The 24314-nt window shown below is 33.1% G+C and overlaps 1 protein-coding gene across 9 annotated transcripts in view; it reads right to left on the bottom strand.

Annotated features, from left to right (window-relative positions):
- Positions 1–24314, bottom strand: part of Diaph2 (diaphanous related formin 2) — an 826282-nt gene that overhangs the window by 394285 nt on the left and 407683 nt on the right. For all 9 annotated transcript variants that reach the window (XR_013154694.1, XR_013154693.1, XR_013154690.1 and 6 more), the window contains one exon: positions 8143–8272. Coding sequence is in view for 2 of the 9 variants with exons in the window: in XM_077107725.1 (XP_076963840.1) it covers positions 8143–8272 (130 nt within the window). In the remaining 7 variants the exon portion in view is untranslated. The remainder of the gene's footprint in view (positions 1–8142; positions 8273–24314) is intronic.

The following is a 24314-nucleotide window of genomic DNA, read 5'->3' on the forward strand; positions in this document are numbered from 1 at the left end:
ACAAGTTTTCTTGGTGGAAATTTTTAATTCAGAATGTGCTAAGGACATATTAGGATTGAATGACACATAAGACAACAATAGCATAATATTATTGATAACAACTATGGTAAAGCCCACTGTGATCTTTAAATGGTATATAATGTGGTTGATAGGTGTATTTTTTGTTTCATTTTTTTAAGAAAGCAAAACCATCTACTCTTAGACTAAAGATGCTTTGATAAAAGCCTTAAGTGTCATACACACAACTGCTGAAAAACAATAATTATTTACAATAACATCAAATCATCTTTGACAGCAGCTGCCTTTGACAGATGCATGTGATCATTGTAACAAAGCATGCATAAAAATAAGAGAACCTTTTGAATTAATATATAGTTCTTTCCTCACTTTTCATAAATCATTACACATTTTAAAATTTTGAATGACTGGCATTTTAAATATGCCTTGTTGAAGTCCAACATACACTCAGAGAAAGGTAAATAAGTAATTTGCTGAATGAATTTTCACAAGCCACATAGACCCATCAACCCAGCATTCAGATGGAGAAATAAAACATGGCCAGTCCCTGAAAAGCCCTCATATACCAACCAACCCCATAATAATGATTGCTTTTGTTTTAACCACTTTTTCAAAGAACATTTTTTTGAAGATCTGTTTTTTTCTACTTGTTGCTTAAAAGGTAAGAAGTAGAAATTCTATATCCACAAGTATAATTTAGGAATCCCCAATACTTATAAAGTTTCTCGGTGGGTTAAAGAAAGAAGGCAGCTAGTTTTAGGTTGATATTGAGCAAGCATTCATAGACTGAATTTATTATGCCAATCTCAGTTTAACTATTCTTACAATACTTAAAAAATTACGTATTTTTAGGATCTCTTACTGTGTTGTCTTATTTTAAGGACACTTGGTTTAAAAATCTCTTAGAAGTGACTTGGTGAGAGTAAAGAAGAAAAATTATTAAAAACTGGAAAATTTTACATAAATATATATTTGATTTCCTAAACTTAATGGTATTTCCCTAAATTTTATAACATGTTTATGGAGTTCATATAAGAGAATGCAATTAATTCAGCAAAAATGGTTTGAATTATTTTAAACAATATATACAAAAAAGTCCAAAGGAAGTAAAAATATTAACTTTTTAATTACAATAATGCAATAACATATGGATTTATTTTTATTTGGATTGCTTACATTTAAGTAAGATCAAGAAATTCTACTGATATTTTGTCACATTGGTACATTATCATTCTGTGCTTTTAAGAAAATAAGATTAGAACTCAAAGTTTGAATCTGTTAGGGAATCATAGAGATAAGCCCTGTAAGTTAAATTCTCTAAAAACACTAGGATTTTCTTCCAAAACTAAATTACTTTCCAATGAAAATACCAGTACACAAAATACATTTTTTTTCAGGAAGGCATTAGAATAAAAGATAGTAGCTGTTTAAACAGTTACTTACACATGATATTGGGAAAATCAGCTCCTATTAAATTCTATGAGACTTGGATGTTACTTAGTACACCATGAACCTCTACTATTTGGTGGTTGCCATTAAGTTTAGGTCCTCTCCATTATTAATTCAATTTTTTTCAAATTTTAACTTTCTCTTTGAAAGGAATAAAACATTGTACATGAAATATTATGAAGTCCCACTTTTCTCCTCATTCTAACTTACCTTATTTTTCCTCTTGCATTTATAGAGAACAGTAATTGTTAGACTGCTATTTTCTAATTTTCAACTTCCCACAATGTCTTATTTTGAAATATGCCTGTTGTACTAAAATGATTTGCTGTTATTCAATTTAAAGAGCATTTATTAAGCACTTTGTCCTGGGAGGCTGTGCTAGCACAGAGACTGTAAGGACAAAAAGGACATAGCCCTTGAAACTAAGGAATTCAATCCAGGAGGTATAGATAGAAGCAAACAATTTTAAAAATGCTAATGTGGTATATGTTATATTACCAATAAGGTTACCATGTAGCTATTTACACAAGGGAAGAAGTAATTCTGTCCAAATGGAGCTAGAGAGAGGACCAACAACTACAGAGAGGAATAGCATTTATAATTTGAGGTCTTTTTTTTCTAGTCAGTATTTACTTTCTTTTTTTCCAATATTGGAGCATACATCTCTGTTGTATATTTTAAACCACAAAGGAAGTACAAATGTAGCTGAAATATAAATTTTATATATATGTATGTATGTGTGTGTGTATGTGTGTATATATGTGTGTGTGTGTGTGTGTGTGTGTATAAAATGTTAGGGTCTACAAACATATACACTAACCTACCATCCAGCTGTATGATCTTGGGAAATTCCTTCATAATTCTTGCATCCAGCTGTATGATCTTGGGAAATTCCTTCTTAATTCTTGGTCTCCCCTTTTACAGGGATGAGATCATCTCCGAAGCTTTAACCAGCTCTGAAATTTCTGAAAACAAATTATTTTTTCCCTTTCCCTCCCCTTTCATAGTGTTACAATTTTATTTTTATTTTTTCCTGAAGTTTCCACTACATTTCTCTTAATATGAATTTTCATCATTAATTATTCTGTGTAGAAGTCAGAATAGATAAACAGTTAATGCTTTACTAATATGCTATAGAAACGTGGCAGTTATTGAAAGGAATAGCTGACTGTTAAAATTTATAATAATTAAATTCACAAGAAATTAATATACTTCACAGCAAAGTTACTTAGTTCTTATCCTGTAGGATGGTACTAATTTAACTAAAGTGAAACCTATTTTGGATTTATGCAGAACCTTAACTTAGGATTAATAGTGCCTTTAAATACATTAATATAATTTTTCCCCTATTGAATGAAATAGTTTTAATTAAACTTTACTAACCCTTTTGGTTTAATCCCTCAAGCTGACCTATAAAACAGTAAAGGTTTAAATCAAATATGAAAATCCTCAAAGCTGAAAGTTAAAGTGATAGCCAAAGGGGGTAGAAATAAAGGAATTATCAATTATGTCTAATAATCCAGAAATAATCTATGTAATATATACCTACTGCATATAAGCTTACAAATATTCATAAACACACATAATCTTTAAAGTTAATCAATGGAAGAAAGGTAATTGTGGCTTATCACAAGTATTTTCATTGTTGTAAAGGCATTGAAGTCTCTATAGCAAACTTTTTTCTCTCTCTAAAGACTCATTGATATGTCAATCATGAATGAAAGGACCTGTAGATTTATAATTTAACCAGAAATAAAATGACCAGAGCAATGTCATTGTATTAATTTTTCTTGTAATGAAGTTGCATTATACTATTTACTTCTGAACGTCCTAAGGGCTATGAGAATATCATTTTGAAGAAAGTGAAGTATTCTCCTCTCTGACCCTGCCTGCCTGCCTCCCCTCTCCGTACAATAATAACTACCTAACTAAATGAACCAAAGTCAAAACAAAACTACTCTCTAATTCTCCAGGCAATACTTCCTATACTTTTCCCACCAAAGTATCCCTAATGGAAGAGAAGATTGAACAAGTCCCCCTAAGGATCTGCTGCAAATGTGAAATTGTTTTGAAGTCATCTGTTTTATTTTAAAAACTCATGTGGATTTTGCATTCTATTCTATAATATATATCTGTTTTAATCTAAAAATTAGATGTTTTTCCCCAATATGCTAAGTTTACAGCATGGCTTTGCACCTTCCAAGAAACACTCTTAAATTTATGAAGAAGAAAGGATCTTACATACTTATTTCCTTTTGCTTACCTTTTACTTCAAGGTGGTATTTTGTTTGTTTTGTTTTTGTTTGACTGAAAGAAAATTAACTTATTTGCTATACTAGATAGAATAGATCCTTTTTTCATACAAAGAAGTACTTTGATTCTACTAATCTTTAAAAAAGCATTGGTAGACATAATAATACTGTTCTTTAAATAATTAATTAAATTAGCTTTTTCTTATCTATTTCAGTTCAGTTTTTTGTAAGAGACATTTTTGTGGTGTTTTTGACAAAAATGGGGATTCCATTTCACAAGTAGTCCATTATCAAATAAAATGAATTATATAATGTTAATCTAATTTTATTTTCACAGGTAGAGTGTGAGTATTACACATACTGTATATTATGCACAGTACTGAGGGTGGGATCCTGGACTCATATGAGGCTAAAACATATATTAAGCAAGAAAGACAAGTTCAACTCAAATAACAAGGAAAAACATTAATTATAAATAAGAGGTAAGTGGTTTGACCTTTCACTATATTTTGTTTCTTCCTGCAGACTAAATTAAAAAATACTTTCTCCTAAGGCTTTGGGGAAAAAAACATTAAAAAGAAAAGAAAAAAAATGGATTCTGAACAGTGATTTGACAAATGATAGTCAGTTTCCTTAGAGGACAAGTCAGGTGAGATTTCCAGGCACAGGATGCAGCATAAAATTATATACAGAGACAGGATATTATAAAGGTATAAAAACAGCTCAAGAGAATATATGTCTCAGTACAATGAAATGAAAAGTAGGAGGAAATGAAAGAGGGATGCAAGCAGGCAGAATGTGCTTAAGAACTTTTCGAGTTGTGAACTCTGAGTTTGAATTTCATAGGAAAAAGAAATAACTAGACAAAAACAAAACAAAACAAAACAAAACAAAAACTTGAGAATGGGAATTGCTACATCCCAAACAGTGGGATAGAAAGAAGATTTTTGGCAACAGTCTTTTGAATACACTGTCAGGAAGAATGCACAAAAGCAGAAATAAACAAAGCACAATGGACATATTTGGCTCTTGAAATAGGGAGAAAGAACTTGGTGATATTATAAAAGAAAAATAAAAAAGGATTTAACAAAAACGCAGGAAGAGGGAAAAAACAAATAAAACTGAATATATTCTTGTTTAAGATTGGAAGAAATTTATGACTGCCTTAAGATTATTTCCTTCTAATAAGACAATAAAAATAACCATCATATTCTTAGTAGTATAACTGCTTCTGTAATACTGAACATAGAGGTATAGAGACAGTTGTATACTATTTGTACATGTAAACTCATATAATCTTATTGTTACTTTCATTCCCTTTTTATAGATGAGGAAACGAAAATTTGGAAGCTCAAGTTTATAGAAGTAGTAAGTAGCAGGGCTAGGATTAAAAATTTGTAATATATAAAAAGACTGTGCTCTAGAGTCTACCTTTATCATTAGCAATAACAGGTCAAAGTACATGATATTTTTTCATATCTCTATAGCTCTTCAAAACACCCACACATAAATGCTATATTTATAAATATAGTCCTAAATGAGTCATTAGGCAACTTAATCACTGGTAAAATACCAAGGGTACTTACACAAACTTACATGGCTATAGTATCACCAGTAGATATTATCTTATGGGACTACCATGTATGTGGTCTAGTCCATGGTTGACCAAAACATGTGGTGCATGACTGTATGGTTATATAATTATTAAAATACCTATAGCATATAAATAGATACAAGCACACACTGCTATAATCTGAATGTATTCTTCAAAAAACATGTAGGTGGGGCCTAATGGGAGAAGTTGAGGTCTACCATCACGAATGCATTAATGTTGATTGTAAAAGGGCATGAGGCCATAAGTTCAAGCTCTTGTTCTCTCTTACCATGTGATGAGTTCTACCACATTATGACACAGTAAGATGGCACTCACTATATTACACACAGCCCCTTGATCTTGAACTTCCCAGCCTACAGAACTACAAGAAACAATCCTACTCTTTATAAATTACCGGTTTGCAGTATTCCGTCATGCCAACATGAAACAGACACACACACAGACACACAGACACACATACACACACACACACACATAATTATTAGGGGTTTAGATGCTGACACAAGTTTTATTATCTGTTTCACTTCAGTCATTGCAGATTTTTTGACTAAAAACATATATTTATAAAAGATATATTCATATAAAATATTTTTCATATAAGAATTAAAAATTATCATCACAAAACTGATGGTGAAACTTTTATCTGAATATATTATTGATATACTTCCTTCTAAATTTTTTTTTTTACTTTTACTTTTTGTGCTAGAGATTGAACCCAGAGGCATGTAACCACTAAACCACATCCCCCACAGCTTTTTATCTTGATACAGGATCTCACTAAGCTGATTATGTGCTTGCTAAATTGCTGAGGCTGGCATTAAAGTCATGATCCTCCTGACTATGCCTCATGAGCCATTGGAATTAGAGGTGTGAACCACTGCACCTGGCCCAAAATCTTTTCAAAACTGTTTCAATGTATTAAACAGAATTTAGGAAATATAATGTGATAAAGGGCAATCAAAAAGCAATAGTGGCACCAAAATGATCTAAATTCAAAACTGGTCCTATTTGAGGCATTTCATAGTATTTAAATTACAATACAATATTAAAGCATTGTGATTATTCCACATTAGTTACATTTTAGTATATATGGCTTTAGTCACAGGCTTTTTTTTTCTTATACCAAGGTTGAACCTAGGGGCCCTCAACCACTGAGCCACATCCCCAGCTTTTTATTTTTTGTATAATTCGAAACATCTCCAGCCCTTTTAAAAATATATATACGAGAGAGAGAGAGAGAGAGAGAGAGAGAGAGAGAGAGAGAAAGAGAGAGAGAGAGAGAGAGAGAGAGAGAGAGAGACAGGGTCTCACTAAGTTGCTGAGGGCCTCAAAAAATTGGTGAGGGTGACTTTGAACTTGGGATCCTCCTGCCTCAGCCCCCCAAGCAGCTGGGATTATAGGTTTATCAATCATACCCAACTACAAAGGCATATTTTTAAATACAAGTGTCAAGATACAGAAGTTCTTTAGAAAGCAATTGCCAGAAAGCTAGTATCATCATAGTAGAAAGTATAATTTTCAATCATATAGAGAGTTTTCTTAAAATCAAAAAAAGAAACACATAGCACCATGGATTTGTACCTTGTATTCTACTGTCCTTCTTCTCTGTGAAACAAAAAACAAAATACACTGGGGATATGTTCACGGTCTATTTGATCGATAAATCCAAAACAGCAAAGATTACCACAACCCACACTAAACAAACAAAATTCTAGGTTTCATGGAATCACTTTTTTTCCTTCAAAGGACACAAACAGGTTTATATGGTCTGAAATAAATTTGGCAAACATACACTTTTGAGCTCTGAAAGTCCTCAGAGTTATAAAATGGATAATTCCATTCTATAATACAATGCAATACAATTTCAAATATAATATTTATGGGACATTCTCTTATTTAAAAGGCAAAATATATAATTTCATCCTCAGAAAATGTTTCCTTGATCTAATCTCCTATTACTTTTTAATCTCTTACAGGAGTAAATAACACAAACAAACAAGGCTAATTACATCAAATTAAAATCTTAGAAGCATTATTACTTTCCCCATTGTGTTCTTCACTGGTGCCAAGCACTGCCCTTTCTTTCCTGCTAACTGATGTTGCTGCCTGCAACATCAGGCTGAGACTCATTAGGCTGTCAATGAAGTTTCTGAGATGCTTACTTTACTGCTCCAGCCTTACTGTCAATAACATTCTACTACTGTGCCTTGCTCAGCTTATTTTCTCTTTAAAAATACAAGCCCTTTTCCATGCCTTTAAAACTCTATCCCTCATATTTTAACTCCTGGCCTCTTTCATAAAAACTTCTCTAATCAAAACATTCAAAAGTACTCTCTTCCGCATTTCAACTACAAGATATTATTTTTCAGGTACCCTTCTTACATTCTTCCTTGTTCTATCGGTTATTCATGTGGATGTGTGTATATACATAATTATTTTTCCTCAATTTCAAGATTTTAAACACATTCAAAAAACAATGGTTCTATGATCATTTTCAAATCACTAAAAGATACCATACTACATATAACATAAAATGCCCTTAATTGCTTATCAAATTAAAGAATGAACATATTGTCTGACCATACATATGAATACTTTAATAACTTAGTACTGTTACAAAAAGAAGACAAAAACAGGCTATTAAAATGTACAACACTATCAAATACATACTAATGGAAACTATCTCCTGCATTTCTTATATCAGTGAACAAACAAAAATATTTTTATGATTAATGTTTATAAATTCTTTAATATTATCATTTAATATGTAGATCAGGAATAGTTTCAAAGCAGTTCTAAATCAATTACCTTTGCTTGCACTTTCTACATGCTCCAATTCTTCAGGAAATTTCAGGATGTCTCGGTATTTTTCCTCACAAATTTCAGCAATAAAATGCAAAAGGGTTGTTTTTTGATCTGCTGATTTAGTATCTCTAATCTGGAAGGAAACAACAAGAAACATTTAAGTAATTTTTTAGTAATTTAAATGGACTTTTTAAAGTGGAACAAATGAATGAGTGAATTCAATTCATTATAACTCACTTAAATTTTTTTAAAAACTCAGGGGCAGATTGTTAATGGGGTCTAGTGGCAAAGATGTGGAGTTTAAAACAAGCATCACATTATAAAAGCAAGAAATATGACCAACAAATGTGCCAAATTAAACCTTAATATATATATTTTTAAATGTCTGCATCATTATGGCAAATGAACTATTCTTTTCATGAGAGAAAAGCATTCATTTAAGTATTTATAGTAATAGTCTAAGTTAATGTGTGTTTATGTTAGCAGCATTCTGTTCTTTGCTTATTACAAAAATATATTCTTGAAAGCTGGATTCATTTATGAAATTGTATTTATTTCTATCCATTATTGATGTAAATTAATGTAAGAGTAAGTACATTTTACCCTCCTTTACTTGCATGGGCCATCAGACAATAATTCTCGAGGCTGCTCTTTTCAGAATTATAAAAGGAATCTGACCACACAATTGTGATAACATGAAATATTTTCTGTATCTGCTTACATATTACATTGATTTTTCGGAGACACCAGGTTAAACATGTCACAGTTATAAAAATAAAAAAAATTTAAAGTATATATATATATATATATATATATATATATATATATATATATATATATGAGATTCGAGTGCCTTCTTGAATATAACTTATAGTAGACTGGGCTGCAAATGAAATCAAGGATTTACTTAGAAACAAAGCATAAATACAGCATAAAGTATCAAATTTTTTTCATTCTATTGGATGTTTTAATTCTATAATCCTTAGATGATGGGTTAAAGATTACTCTGTTTAAGATAAATGAATATTCTTCACAAACAGGTTTATGAAAAGACTGCAGAGGATATTTAGCTAATTATAGAGTAAAATAATCCTCATTGTTTTAGTGACTAAGAAAAAAAATAAATCAGGCCCATACTGAATCTATTTTGTACTACAGCTTTTAATCTCAAGGCTGCAAAAATACAATGGCCAGGGTATTCATAATATTGATAGTTCTAATGGTCTTTTAGAATTTCTAGGATTGCCTTATCCCATGTAGGCAAAATGTTTAAAATTTGGCATTAGCACACAGATCCTCTAAGTACTTTTAAATACTTAAAGATAGAACAACACACCTCAAGTACAAGGTATAAGAACAAAAAACAATAGGACAATTTTATTTAAGTAAAGCCAGCTGCTATTGAGTACTCAATGCAGGGGGGGCTCTCTCATTTCTGACAAAGGGTCTTTATCTGAGATTAGGGTGCTATCTGTGTATAAAGTACATCATTTTCAGAATATATTGGACATTTCAAATAATAAGAAAATTAAAAGTTTCTTTTTTTTCTTAAAAAATTAGTTAGCCTCATAAATCCTAAAATCCTAAAAACAACAGGAGCTTAGAGAAACTCAGGTACATCTTGCTAAAGGCAGGAAAGTGATCTGTGTTTTATTTGGTTGAGAATCAAACAAAAATAACTAACAAAGAACAAAATACTAAACAATACTATAAACCCACTATGTTTTTTAATGACACTAAATATACACCACAATCTGGTTGGGCTGGGGTTGTGGCTCAGTGTTAGAGTGCTTGCCTAGCATGCATGAGGCACTGGGTGCCATCCCCAGCACCAACTTAAAAAAAAAAAAAAAAAAAAAAAAACTAAATGAACAAAATGAAGGTATTGTGTCCATTTACAACTAAAAATATTTTTTAAAAAGACACTATGTTTTTTTAAAAACTGCACATAACTAACATTGGAAACATGGAAACAGAAAAATGGCATTCTGCTCATGTGTCAATTTTATGGGTGATATTCTTCTTTTTCTTTCTCATGGGTGTTATCATTTTAAATAAAATTTTAGCTTCTGGCATATATTTATAAAGAGTTTAATTTTCAGAAAATTGTTGATTAAAATATTCAGTATCAGTGTCATTAACAACTTAATTTCTTATAAAATTAAGTAGAGTCAATGGTCACATTTTAAAAAGATAAATGAAGCATAACATTTTCAGTTAAGTAAATATCTTAGTATCTGATGAAATCAGAAAGGCTCATTCACAGAGAATACATGTGCTTTTTGGAATCATAATATTCCTTTCAAAGCACAGGCAAATGTAGCCAACCACCTGTCTGGTCAAGCTGAGAAGTATCTTCATTTGTATGGAAGAGAAACTGCTTAATTTGAATTGCAATTTTTACTTTTTTTTTGAGAGAGAGGGAGAGAGAGAATTTTTTAATATTTATTTTTTAGTTTTCAGTGGACACAATATATTTATTTTTTTAATTTTTATGTGGTGCTGAGGATCGAACCCAGCGCCCCGCACATTCCAGGTGAGCATGCTACCACTTGAGCCACATCCCCAGCCCAATTTTTAATTAAAAAAAAAAAAATTCACACAGTCCATTTTAATGTTTCAAACTGGCAGGAAATCATGACAAATAAGCTATTATTTTAAATCTTTATGTGTATGACCCTTAAATCAAGTATTTTAAAATAAATACATAATAGTAAAATATAATAGAACAGAATTTTTCCTTAGTGAAGTACATTTACTTTTTATTATCATGTCTTCTGTCTCTCTTACCTAGTCTATATCATTCAGATACTAGCTATTGTCTCTCTCCAAGGCCCTATTGTGTTGTTCAATGTCAGCACAGAAGGCAACTAAAAAGATTCACTTTCATCAATTTTACTAGTTAATGACATTTACCAAAAAATTTGCTCTTGCAAGTGTATTAGCTGGATATAAATATCTCTAGGGGCACAGCAAAAGTAATTCAATCTGAGTAGGTACAAAATCACTTCCAAAGTGTTTGGGATGGTTTATTAGGAAATAAAATTGATTACCATTTGATACCTGATTAACTTGAAGTCATGTTAAAATTTTACATTAACATCAAATATCCAAACAGTGCTTGCCAAGGTTGCCTAAGTCTTATTGAAGACTATACAGTAAGCATTTCTCTAGCCAGAAGCAAAATCTCTTTCTTCCTTTCACTGTTAGGCAGTCCACAAGACAGACACTTGACTAAGGGAGCAGAAGGATGAACATAATAGCCACTCCTGCTGCTTTCGGTCTGATTACAACTCTCCATCTTGTATACATTTTCCAACAAGAAGCACACATACAGCAGTTTCAGAAATTAAGCATTTTTGAAAAAGCAAAAAACATTTATATTATTTTAATAAATGACTCACCCAAAAATTAAAACAGTGAGAAGAGTGAGTCACTGTTTTAACTGACAAAGTGCCACCAGCTAATAAACCAAGTAGTGGTTTTCACTGTAATCATCTGACCAATAAATGTTACCCATAAAGATTAATAACTGAGTTTAAATTAATCATATCTACCTGATCTTTAATAACTTTCTGCAATGGTACATGAATACAAAATACCTTTAATACAACAATACCTATTTCTAAAACTAATTCTGATTATTTCTCTTTTTTAAAGGAATATGAATGCTGTGTAAGAAATAATAACTTTTCCGCATATAAATATATTACTACAACTTTTGTTGGGCACATAGCAAAATATCTGAATAAATGATAGACCCTTAAGAAATTTCTTTATTCTAAATACCCTATTCAAGTTTGAAAATCATCAGTTTTCCCATAATTCTAAAATCAGCTGTTTGAGTACACAGAAACCAGCATGCAGCCAGACAATCCAACACAACATTTTAATGATCTATGTCAGTCACACTCCATCTTTCTGTGAAGGACCCCACCTGTAGGTAATTTTCCCTTCAGCTAAGATTTAAGACTATTTATTCTTCCTTTGTCCTCAGTACAAACTGAAAATAACTGGTCACTATCCTCTTTATAACAACCTCTCAGAGTCAAATATGCTTCTCTTTGGTCCTGATCTCTAAACTGAACCAAATAAATGCAGGTATTTCAACTTCTCCACATAGACACTATTCTTCAAATGTTTAATTTTTTTTCACAGTGATTAGGACTCATTCAAAATTTCCATTGCAAAGGCTGCTGTCATTTACTTGGGAAATAAGGCAAACTTCTTGGTTTTCCATATAAGACCTACTGTGAGAAGGTCTTTCTCTGTTTTTCTAACCTGCTTCCTGCTGCTTTTAGTCTGATTACAACTCTCTAAACACATACCACAGCTTCATACTACTGTGCTCGTGCACAGTTGCTTTGTCTAAATGTCCTCCCATATCTCTCTGTAAAGAACTTTACAGTTGAATACTAATCAAGTATCACCTCATTTCTGTAGACTTCGCTATCTTAGGAGTGACTTAGGACTTTTTACATCATCTTCTACACTGTAAACATTTCAACATGGTAGTTTCTTGTACTCAATATGAGCTCTATCAAGGGGAGACACTCTGTTTATACACCCCCATACACCCACACCCCCCCACACACACACATACACACACACACACTACCTAGGAGAATTCTAGAACCTACTAGGCAGCCAATAAATGTGTATGAAAGAAGTTTTTCTCCACATAAAATCCCTCGTGTGTAGTATAAAGTAATACTTCTAAATTTTACTCTTGTTTTTATGCCCACACCCACGTTGACTACAGAGGGAAGCTTCTCCAGGACACCATATGTGCTAACAGTTAGGTGGAAGTGAATTCTAGAATAAGTTATAATTTTCCCCACTGTGAGTTGGAGACTGTACTTAATACTAGAGATAAGAGATAAATAATAAGGTATGGTACCTTTAAAGCTTCCAGTTCAGAATTTAGTGGAAATTATAAAATTATATAGAAAAGACATGGTATAAAAGTAATTTAGTGGCAAATTTCAAAGACTAGTAAAATTAAATATGATAACTTAGGGGTTAGGGTTGTGGCTCAGTGGTAGACCACTTGTTTAGCATGTGTGAGGCACTGGGTTCGATCCTCAGAACCACATAAAAATAAATAAATAAAAATATTGTGTTCATCTACAACTAAAAATATTACAAAAGATTGATAACTAGAATAGGCACACAAAAAGGCAAAGACAAACTTGAGAGTCACTGGGGGCAGCAGGATTTATTCAATGAATGATGGCATGAGAAAAAGGGAAAAAAGATTCCAAAAGCTTTAAAGTCATTATGATTAAAAGAATGATTTATTATGCCCAGAAAAGGAAAATGATGATTCTAGAGTGAGCTGGCTTTTAGAAAGGAGATGTCAGTAATATTTTTAAATATATTTTAGTTGGTGATAGACCTTTATTGTATTCACTTATTTATATATAGTGCTGAGAATTAAACCCAGTACCTCACACATGCCAAGTGAACACTCTACCACTAAGCCATGACCCCTGCCCCTGTCAGTAATATTTTAAACAGAGGTATCAGCTATGTAGACACACTGTCTTGAGAAGGTGGTCATGAACTCTCTTTCTGCTTCATTGTATACAACATGATTTAATCATGCTATGGATCTTAAACATATATATGACCATATCACTCCCTTCTTTAAAAAAAAGTTAATGGGTCTCAAAAATTTACATAATACTAAATGTTCTGTTCACAGTAATTATTGAGCAGAGAATTTGCTTCAGCTGAAACCAAGTTTAAAGTTTGACTCACCATTTCCTAGTTCTATGATGCTGGGCTCATAAAAAACTGAATTATAAAATAGGCATTAAATAAGTACCAATGCTCACAGAAACATTAATAGGAAGCAATAAGGATTCTACAGGTAGTGGCACCCAACTATAATCCTATGAGCTTGGGAGGCTGAGACAAGAGGATCTCAAGTTCATTGCTACCCTCAGCAAATTAGTGAATCCCTAATTAACTTAGGGAGAACCTGCTTCAAAATAAAAATAAATACAAAAGACTGGGGATATGGCTCACTGGTTAAGTGATCCTGGGTTAAATTCCTGTTATCCCCCCCCAAAATCTGAATAAGGTAATACATTATCATAACCACAATCATTATCCAAATTGGAAGTTACAAGAGCCTACCTTAGCTTCCCATCTTCACATAGAGTAAATCACCATCACTTAAGTCCCTATATGGTGTGGTCCCCCTATTACAACTATGATTTCATGTTTGGTTTTATGCCTTTCCCAATCTCAGCTCTATTTTAGCTAGGCCAGACACAACTAAAAGGTTTTGTTGTTGTTGTTGTTTTGTTTTGTTTTGGTCTGTCCTGTTCACTTTATCTATTCAGCATCTAGAATAATGGCACTCAATATGTATTTGTAGATTGCAAAAATGGGTGAAGATTTCTACCCATTTACTTGTGTTCTACCCATTTACTTGTATGAAAGAAGTTTTTCTCCACATAAAATCCCTCGTGTGTAGTATCAACTCAGAAGGCCCTCCTCTCTTCATCAGGAGGTAGCATCTTATCCCCCTTAAATGGGGGAGGGGGACCAGAATTCATTACCCATCTACCAGGTGCCTATGTGTCAAGCACTTTGATAAGTGATTTACATTACTTTTCTTTTACATTCTTGATGCAATTCAGCAAGTTAGTTATTAATATGGTCATTTTAAAGGTAAGACATAGCACATAATCAGTTTAACCTAATTCACACCACGAATAAGTGTTAGTGTAATTACCTGGTGTGGTTGCTTATGCACACTGGGTATTTGATTCATACCTACAGGACTGCATTAAGATTCATGGATTATGAAGAGGGGAAGGATCATTCAAAGGTAACAGGGTTACTAGTAAGGAGCCTTTCTAAACTTCCCTGAATAGAATGAGTAATTTTGCTTTTGTTGTCTCAAAGTGGTTTATATATTCTAGTTATAGCATTTATCCAAAATATATGATTCTGTTTAGACAGTCAGTCTCATCCAACAGATTGTGACCTCCTGAAAAATTAGGACTGTTATCAATTTTTTCCACTAATGTTGAATGAATAAATACTATAGATAAGTCAAAGATGATTAGAGCTAATTTGATGATTAGAGAAATCTTTAGTGTCCTTCAAGCAATGTTGCAGTACAGTGCAAAGGATACAAAATTAAAAGGAATGGGTGGCCAGAGAGAGGAGGTAACATGTAAGGATAATTTATTCAAAATATTGACTGTGGATAATAACTGGATAATAGAGGGGGCAGCAGAGCCAGCAGCTGGAAAATGGTGAGGCTAGTGACAAATGTTATTATAATTATCATCTTAAATAAGTTCAGCATAATTAGGCCTGAGGGGAATAAGCACTGGAAGAAATAAGAATGAACAATTGAGAATTCATGGACACTGACTACTTTATTGGTTCTCAAACTGTGATCCTTGAACCAAGAGTATCAGCCTTACCTGGGAACTTATTAGAAATACAAATTTTGGAATCTGGGCTCAAATTAAGTGAATCAGAAACTTTGAGGTTTTGGTCTCACATTTTGAATTTTAATGCGTTAGGGAGATAAATTTGAGAGCCACTAAGGCAAACTTGAAGGAAATTTCCAGATGAGAAGGTGCTTGGGAATTATCTTCATATTTCCTGGGCATTCTTACAATTACTTTTAAACATAACAAGTTGAATTGTCAACATGTTTTCAAAGCTTGAAGTCAATTTACAACTAGAGAATTATGTTGCAATTTGTGGATTATGAAGGATAGAATTGCTCTGAATATTCTTGATTCATTAATAAAAGAAATGAGACTGATTTATACCATAATTTAGCATCTACTAATGCAAGAAGAGATGAGCCAAATGGCATGCCCCATATTGTGAAGATTTCAGATACATGTTCATAAGTCTTCCAAACTCACTCTCATCCTTCACCTGAAAGTGTATTAAAACACACTTAAATAACTCTATAGTGAATTTTGTCTACTATGATCAGCAGAGTGATGGACTAGATAAAATGACATATCATCCATGCTTTCCAAGCTAACACCGGCTGCAAATTTGCTTCTTATTGGCACATTTAAATTATTGCTCAGATATTTACCCAGGAATTTTGAATCAGAATACAAAACTTTATGTTGCAGATAACAGAGTTCAGTGCTTAACGTCAAAGTACATGAACTGTTAATGAATTTCCCATGTCTGAGTTTCACTGCCATTGCATTGACTTTTAGAAGCCTAATATCTTTACCCTTACACTAAAAAGTTCACTTATATAAAATCAGACCACAGTGTGTATATATAAAGAATAAGGAAAGGAAAGGAGGAAATACTATCCCTGTCCTTCAACTGGCATATGCTGGTACTGCATCACCAGTCTCAGCATTCCCAATCAGGGTTGAAAGTCAAGTGTGAGGATGTTGCTCAGTTAGTGAATTACATATTATATTGTGACAAAGCAGTAGGCCTAATACCACTGTCCAAAAGCAATCTTACACCTCAAATGTAAAGTGGTGCAGAGAAGGATAAGAAGGATTATAGGAGTAAATATCCATCCAGCCTCATGAAATGGGTGCTCTTCTGGAAAGAGGCAGAAATGCACGGGGGTGGGGGGTGGGGAGCACCATATTCTTGCACAAATTTCTGTTGAATGCATATCTGAGACAAAAACTGATTCACACATAAAGAATGAAAGAAATGAAATGTTATCACTTAAGGAAACGTTTCTGGGCACACTTAAACAGATCTATTATCAAAGTGTATTAAAACATTAGTGTGAGATAACTTCCCACATCTACAAGACTGTATCAGAAGGAAGCCCTTTCAGATCTCTTATTACATGATATTTACAGAAATGGTCTCATGGATCTCAGCAAACCTAACAGGTCCCATATTCAGAAAAACCCAGAATTTCCTCATCCCTCTGTATCAAGGAAATAGCCCTAACCCTAACATATAGCAACACATCACAGTACACATTTATATTGAACAGTCCTTGAAAAAGAGATACTGAAATACAGTAAAAAATCTGGGTGAGCCATTGAAACAAAACCATCAACCAATACAATCAGATAATTCAACTTTATAAGCTTTAGTAAAAATTTTCCTAATCATGGCTTCTTTTCCCTCTATTATGTTTGTATATTCTTGGAACAGTTAATATTTAAGCAATCATGAATGCTCCAGTGCATATATCAAAACAACTAGTAGTGCTTGCCAGTCTTCATACAGCACATGAATTCTAATGTTAGTCTCCTTTATTTAAACAAAATTAAGTTCTGTGCTCTCTGCCAAGGGTTGTTTACAAATTATTGCTTTCTTCAACACTACCACACATTGCAATAACATTGAGAAAGATAATGTATTTCTAAGAATTGCAATTACCATAAAGACATTAGCTTTGTAGCTACGACCAGACAGGTTTCATACATGTTTTCTTGGCTTTATTTTTAAATCTGTAACCAAAAATGCCTTTTTGGGCTCCTACATTACCAGGACTGACATTAATTCAGTCAAATGTAATTTATGGTGGAAAGATGTCTTAATTCTTTATGTAGGCCCGATTGTCCCTTTTTTACACTCTTGATTTTGGTCTTATAATGGTATTGCCAACAAAAAGGGAACAGATGATATCAACTGTATAAAAAGTCAAGCAATTTAAGAGTTTTACACTTGTTAGCTTAATTTATTGTAGCAATCTGTGAAAGAAGAGCTTAAACTTGAAACCATGACAACATTAAATGGAATAAGGATTCATCTCAATTGCCACCTTCAGGCCCAGCAGGGCATTCATGATGTTAGGTTCTCAGAGAAGACAATTACTTCTTTCCTACACTTCCTGCTACACCTCTCAGTATTTTCCTTTCTAGTTCCACTTATTCAAGGAGAAAATGCTGCAAGTGCATTAGCCTAATGTAGCTGTGACCAGTGGCAAATCAACAACTATTTGTACTCATTTTTGGAAAGCCCAGAATAAATTAATGAAACATGTCTATACTTAACAAAGAAAAGTTGTTCTGCTACTTTCAAGTGTTTTCAATTAATCAACCTGTCTATATTAGGTTTACTAAATAGAAACTCTTCTAAGAACAGATTTAATAAAAATCAAATTATTTTAAATTGGTATAGAAATAGTTTATGAACAAGAATATCATCTCTTGGGTATTAAATGGTTTCTTCTCAAATATAAACAATTAACTAAAACATTTAACTTTTTTTTTCCCCTCACCATGCAAAAAACTTAACTCAAAGTGGATCAAGGACCTAGGAACTATACCAGAGACCCTGCGCTTAATAGAAGAAAAAGTAGGCCCAATTATTCATCATGTTGGATTAGGCCCTGAATTCCTTAATAACACTTGTATGGCACAAGAAATAAAATCATCATCATCATCATCATCATCATCATCATCATCATCATTATCATCAGTGAGGTGAATAGAGAGCCTACAGAATTGGAGCAAAGTCTTACCACTTGCACATCAGATAGAGCACCTTTAGGATATATAAAAACTCAAAAAACTTAAAACAAAAATAACCCAAACAGTAAATGGACCAAGGAACTGAACAGACACTTCTCAGAAGGTGATATACAATAAATCAACAAACATAAGAAAAAATGTTCAACATCACTAGCAATTAGAGAAATGCACATCAAAACTACTGTAAGATTTCATCTCACTCAAGTCAGAATGGCAGTTATTAAAAATACAAACAATAATATGTGTTGGTGAGGATGTGGGGAAAAAGGCACACTCATACATTGCCAGTGGGACTAAAAATTGGTGCAGCCAATATGGAAAGCAGTATGGAGATTCCTTGGAAAACAGGGAATGGAACAACCATTTGGCCCAGCTATCACATTCCTGCATCTATACCCAAAGGACTTAAAAACAGCATACTACAGGGACACAGCCATATCAATGTTTATAGCAGCACAATTCACAATCTAAATTGTGGAACCAAGCTAGATTCTCTTCAGTAGATGATTAAAATAAAACCCTGTGGTATAAATATAAACAATAGAATATTATTCACCATTAAAAGAGAATAAAATCATGGAATTTGGGCTGGGGTTGTACCTCAGTTGTAGAGTGATTTCCCAGCATGTGTGAGGCACTGGGTTTGATTTTCGTCATGACATATAAATAAAATAAAGGCACACTGACAATTTTAAAAATATTTTTTAAAAATCATGGAATTTGTAGATAAATGGGTGGAGTTGTAGAATATCACGCTAAGTGAAAAAAGCCATTCCGAAAAAAGTAAAGGCCAAATACTTTATCTGATATGTGGATGCTGATCCATAATGGGGATGGGGGGGAGCATGGGAAAAATGGAGGAACTTTAAATAGGGCAAAGGCTAGGGAGGAAAAGAGAAGGCACATTAGGGTAGGAAAGATGGTGGAATGATATGGACATAATTACCCTAAGATCATGTATGGAGACATGAATGGTATATGACTCTACTTTGTGAACAACTAGAGGCATGAAAACTTGTGCTCTATATGTGTACTATGAATTGAAATGAATTCTGCTGTCATGTATAACAAATTTGAATAAACAAATAAATTTAAAATTTAAAAAAAAGAAGCTTGGTTAGGTTCAAGCTCTATTAACCATGAACACATTTGGACTTCTGATAAAATAACAATATAAAAACCCAATAAAAGTCCTAAGGAGATGCTTTAAGATATCAATCTGGTCTTTCTCATATATTTCAAAAAACCTGAAATTTGGAATCAAGAAGGGATCTGAATGGGCCAGTCTGTGACTGATGAAAAATCCTTGCAATTCAGTATCTTCATGTTTCCCCCAAATATTTGAAAGTATCTTAATACTTTATTTCCTTAAGCACAAATTTCCAAGTAGTCTTTTTTAATAAGTGCACCTTCTCACTTGTTTAAATTTGAAGATTTGAGCTCCTTTCCTAAAACAATAACCTTTCACACACCTTATATTTCCTCATTCCTGGATGCTTGGATTCTAAAGTGATCCCTCATACTAAATGTTAAACAGAAACCTTCTTAATTATTATTTATCTCGAAAATTTCATGACAACCTCTTCATGACAGAAATATGATGGTTCTACATAATTATTGAACCAGAAGGGATATGGCATAGAACAGTCATAGAGTAGTATCATTTTTATAGTTTTGGAAAACGTCCTGATGAGTTTTATTTAAAAATAAAAACTAATGACATTTATTTATATGTAGAAAATAGTAATTTGAGAAACATTTTTAAAAATACCATTATTAGCCAGGCATGGTGGCGCTTGCCTGTAATCTCAGTGGCTCAGGAGGCTGAGACAGGTGGATTCTGAGTTCAATGCCAGCCTCAGCAAAAGGATGTAAGGATGTAAGGATGTAAGCAACTTAGTGAGACCCTGTCTCTAAATAAAATATAAAATAAGGATGGGGATGTGGCTCAGTGGTCGAGTACCCTTGAGTTCAATCACCAGTTCCCCCACAAAAAAAAATAGTGTAAGAGGAAAGAGAGTAGCATGCAAATCAAGATTTTAAATGGGGGGCAGGAAACGAAGGGGGAAAAATCAAAGAAGGGCAAGGATTTGTGCTTGCCCCCATGAAATAAGTCAAGAAAAGCAAGACTGAAAATATTATTTGTATAAGAGAAGTGAAGTAAATGTTATAAATGGGGCCAGTATTGTAGTATTGTTCTTTTCCTTTACAAAGAGGTAGAGCAACTTTTCAGTGTGAGATATCAACTAACAGAGTACTGTATTGTCTTGTAGTTAGTTAGCCAGTGTTTATGAACAACACTATTTTTCATGTGTGTTATTAATATAAAATCCATTCTGCTTTACACACACACACACACACACACACACACACACACACACAGTGTTCTCTCCTGTCTCTTGCTTTAGTATTACAATGTTCTATATCTAACAACTAGCTCATAAGCAATCCAAGGACTGGAGATATATGTTTTATTTCTCTTTATCCCTGCAAAATATCTAACACTGGTTTCCACAGAGAGTAAAGCCTCAATAAATATGATCAACTAGCTACCTAAGTTCTAACTAAAAGGAATTTAAATGAATATAAATAATTCTTAGATTCTCCAAAATTACCACAGAGTTTTATGTTCACATTAACTGCCACTTTATAAACCACCTTCCATGGACATTGGTTCTCCTTGTTAAGACTGCACAATGCCTGCAGTAGGACAGCTTCATTTGACATGAAAATCAGTTTGTAAAACTGTAGCCATGGGTTTGTAGGTGGTGTTTTTTATTTGTGTGTGTGTGTGTGTGTGTGTGTGTGTGTGTGTGTGTGTGTTGCTGGGGATCGAACCCAGGGACCTTGTGTATGCCAAGCAAGTGCTCTTCCATTGAGCTACATCCTCAGCCCTGCAGCCATGTGTTTTCAACAACAGCTTCACACAGGGTTGAAATCCCCTTTGAACAGAGCTTTTATAGAATAAAAAGACATTTGTTTTCAAACTTACTAATTATATTCACTAAATGCTGTTCATGTTGTCAACTTTCCCCCACTGTGAGAATTACAAAATCAGTCATAAGATTAAACTCAGAAAATGACTACGGCAATTCACAGAATACTAAGCCAGCTGGGTTCATTTAAATCCTCTATGGAAACAGTCTTTGTGGTGAACCAAGTAATACCCACAGCTAGTCCCATAAATCATCATCTTTTGCCTACTCCAGTACTGACAACATGTATTGCCACTTCTGGTATGTGGGGGGACTCATCATCATCATCCCCCAAATTTTGTAAACTAGAGAATTATTCATAGAGATGAATAATTAATACTACTCAGTACCAGTAATACTACTCAGAACAACTCACCATCCCCATTATTGTTTAGTTACAATGAATTCAACAAGTATAATTATGGCACAGTATACACTTTACCCTTTTCTTTTGTATTAGTGTATGAGGATATAATTTTTGAAAAAAAGAATGAAAATATCGATATATTCTTGTTCACTATTTCCTTGAAATAGATTTGTATTGAATGAGTCAAAACTAAGCCATAAGTGGGCTGGGGTTGTGGCTCAGTGGTAGAGCGCTTGCCTAGCATATATGATGCACTGGGTTCAATTCTCAGCACCACATACAAACAAAGAAATAAATAAAGGTCCCTCAGTACTTAATAAAAATTTTTTAAAAAACTAAGCCATACATGAGTCCTCTACAGAAATTACATCTTTCACTCCAGTTCTGTATACAAATATATATAGTTGATTTTTTAATACTTATTATTGTTAGAATCTAAAGAACATAATTTGGCAACTCTTATTTTTTCAATTCTATCTACAATTATTTCCATTTATGTAAAAGAATAAACATTAACTTAATCCTGTTATTTCCTGTTATTCTGATAACATAATTCTGAAAATCACTCCTGGTTTCCTTTAAACTTTCTTTCTTTTCTCTGTCTGGAGAAATTACTGAAGCAATCTTCCATGGGTGTCTGAGCTAATATTAGATTTATTACTGAAGAAATTACTGAAGCAATATTACACACCCTGGGTACTAGGGATTGAATGCAGAGATGCTCTATCAATGAGTTGCATCACTATTCTTTCACATTTTTCATTTTGTGACAGGGTCTTACTAAGATCCTATGGCTGGCCTCGGATATAAGACCCTCATGCTTCAGCCTCCTGAGGAGCTGGGATTATAAGCCTGAGTCAACATGTTTCACCGAAAGCAATCTTTCACTATCACCATTTGCCTAGGAGCATAAATCCATATGCACGGATTAACAGTATGTGCTTCAGGATGTATAATGAGTAACTACATATGGTAATAGAAGATCTTACAGAAAACTATTTCCTTAAAAAAAACTAAAATAAATGTTCTATAAACTTAAACTCTTCTGGGCGAATTGACTCAAGTAATATTAACATTTGCTGCCTTAGAGTTACAAATTTTGGTGTACTGATTTATACAATGAACTATAGGAAACAAAAAGATATGACACAATTATAAAGCTAACTATAGAATGTCACCATTGGCATAATACCACAATATAATATTCACTTTTAAGTTTGAGAATCTATTCAGTGGTTCTTGATGATGAGAGCCCAGTAAACACAATACCATAAAATACACGAACTTAAATAAAGGTCAAACATCACATTAATTGAACAAAGGAAACTATTTAAAATTAAGAATGATATCCTATCCTTGTGTCATTCTGTGGAGTTATTTCAAAGGTCTAAACTAGTGAATGTTCTGGTTTCATTGTAATATAATGAGGTACAGACAGACCCTTAAATTGAAATGTTTGCATGTTCTGATCATGAATTATGAACAAATGCTACAGTGTGTCAGTATATTATATGCTGACATTTTAAATGCAAAGTACCATACTGCACTCCTTTACATTTTACCATAGCATAACATCATATATCACTGATTACCAAAGAGTGACTTGGATGGTTCAACAAATGAAAACTGTATGCTGCAAGCAACCTCACCGAAAGGAAAGTTTAAAGGATCCAAACAGAAGAAGAAATTTGGACAGAGGGCCCATTATTTCACCTCACTTCTCACTTGGTAAAGGATCTAATCTTCCTTCCATAGATTTTTTTCCCAAGCTAAATTATAAACCTCAAAGTCATTTTCTTCTTGACAAACTGTCAAATAATGCTAAACCCTGACAGGAAAAAGCATATTTTGGTGAAGTGAAATAGTCAGTGCAAATTACAAAAATAACAGGATCCACTGAAAAATTTGTTGGAGTCCCAAAAGAAGCTGGATCCCACCTCTGCCTTTGTCACTTAGCGATCAGTGGTAAGCCATCTCTCTGGAGAGCAGATTCACATTTATAAATTTTGAGAATAGCAGTCAACATTGTCTGTATAAAACTGATATACTCATAGAATTTACATAACAGGAGATGGCTTTATAATTATTCAGATTATTAGGTGTCATTTTATTTTACACACATACACACACACCTTTATTGCCTGGATACAATTCAGTCTATTATAGGAAGAGAAACTTTCTATTAATATGACTACAATTACTTCCAACTGAATTTAAAGAAAAAAATAAACTCCAAGTTTCATAAGCTGCCAGAGAGCCATGAAAATCCACATGAGGTGTTTGTTGTTGTTGCTTCTGTTTTTTCCATTTTCCAAACAAGTGGCAGAGTTTGTTCCGTAAAGCTTTGTTGAAATGAATCAAGTATAA

The sequence above is a fragment of the Callospermophilus lateralis genome, chromosome X (genome assembly GCF_048772815.1).
Source record: "Callospermophilus lateralis isolate mCalLat2 chromosome X, mCalLat2.hap1, whole genome shotgun sequence".
In the NCBI taxonomy this organism is placed as follows: Eukaryota; Metazoa; Chordata; class Mammalia; order Rodentia; family Sciuridae; genus Callospermophilus; species Callospermophilus lateralis.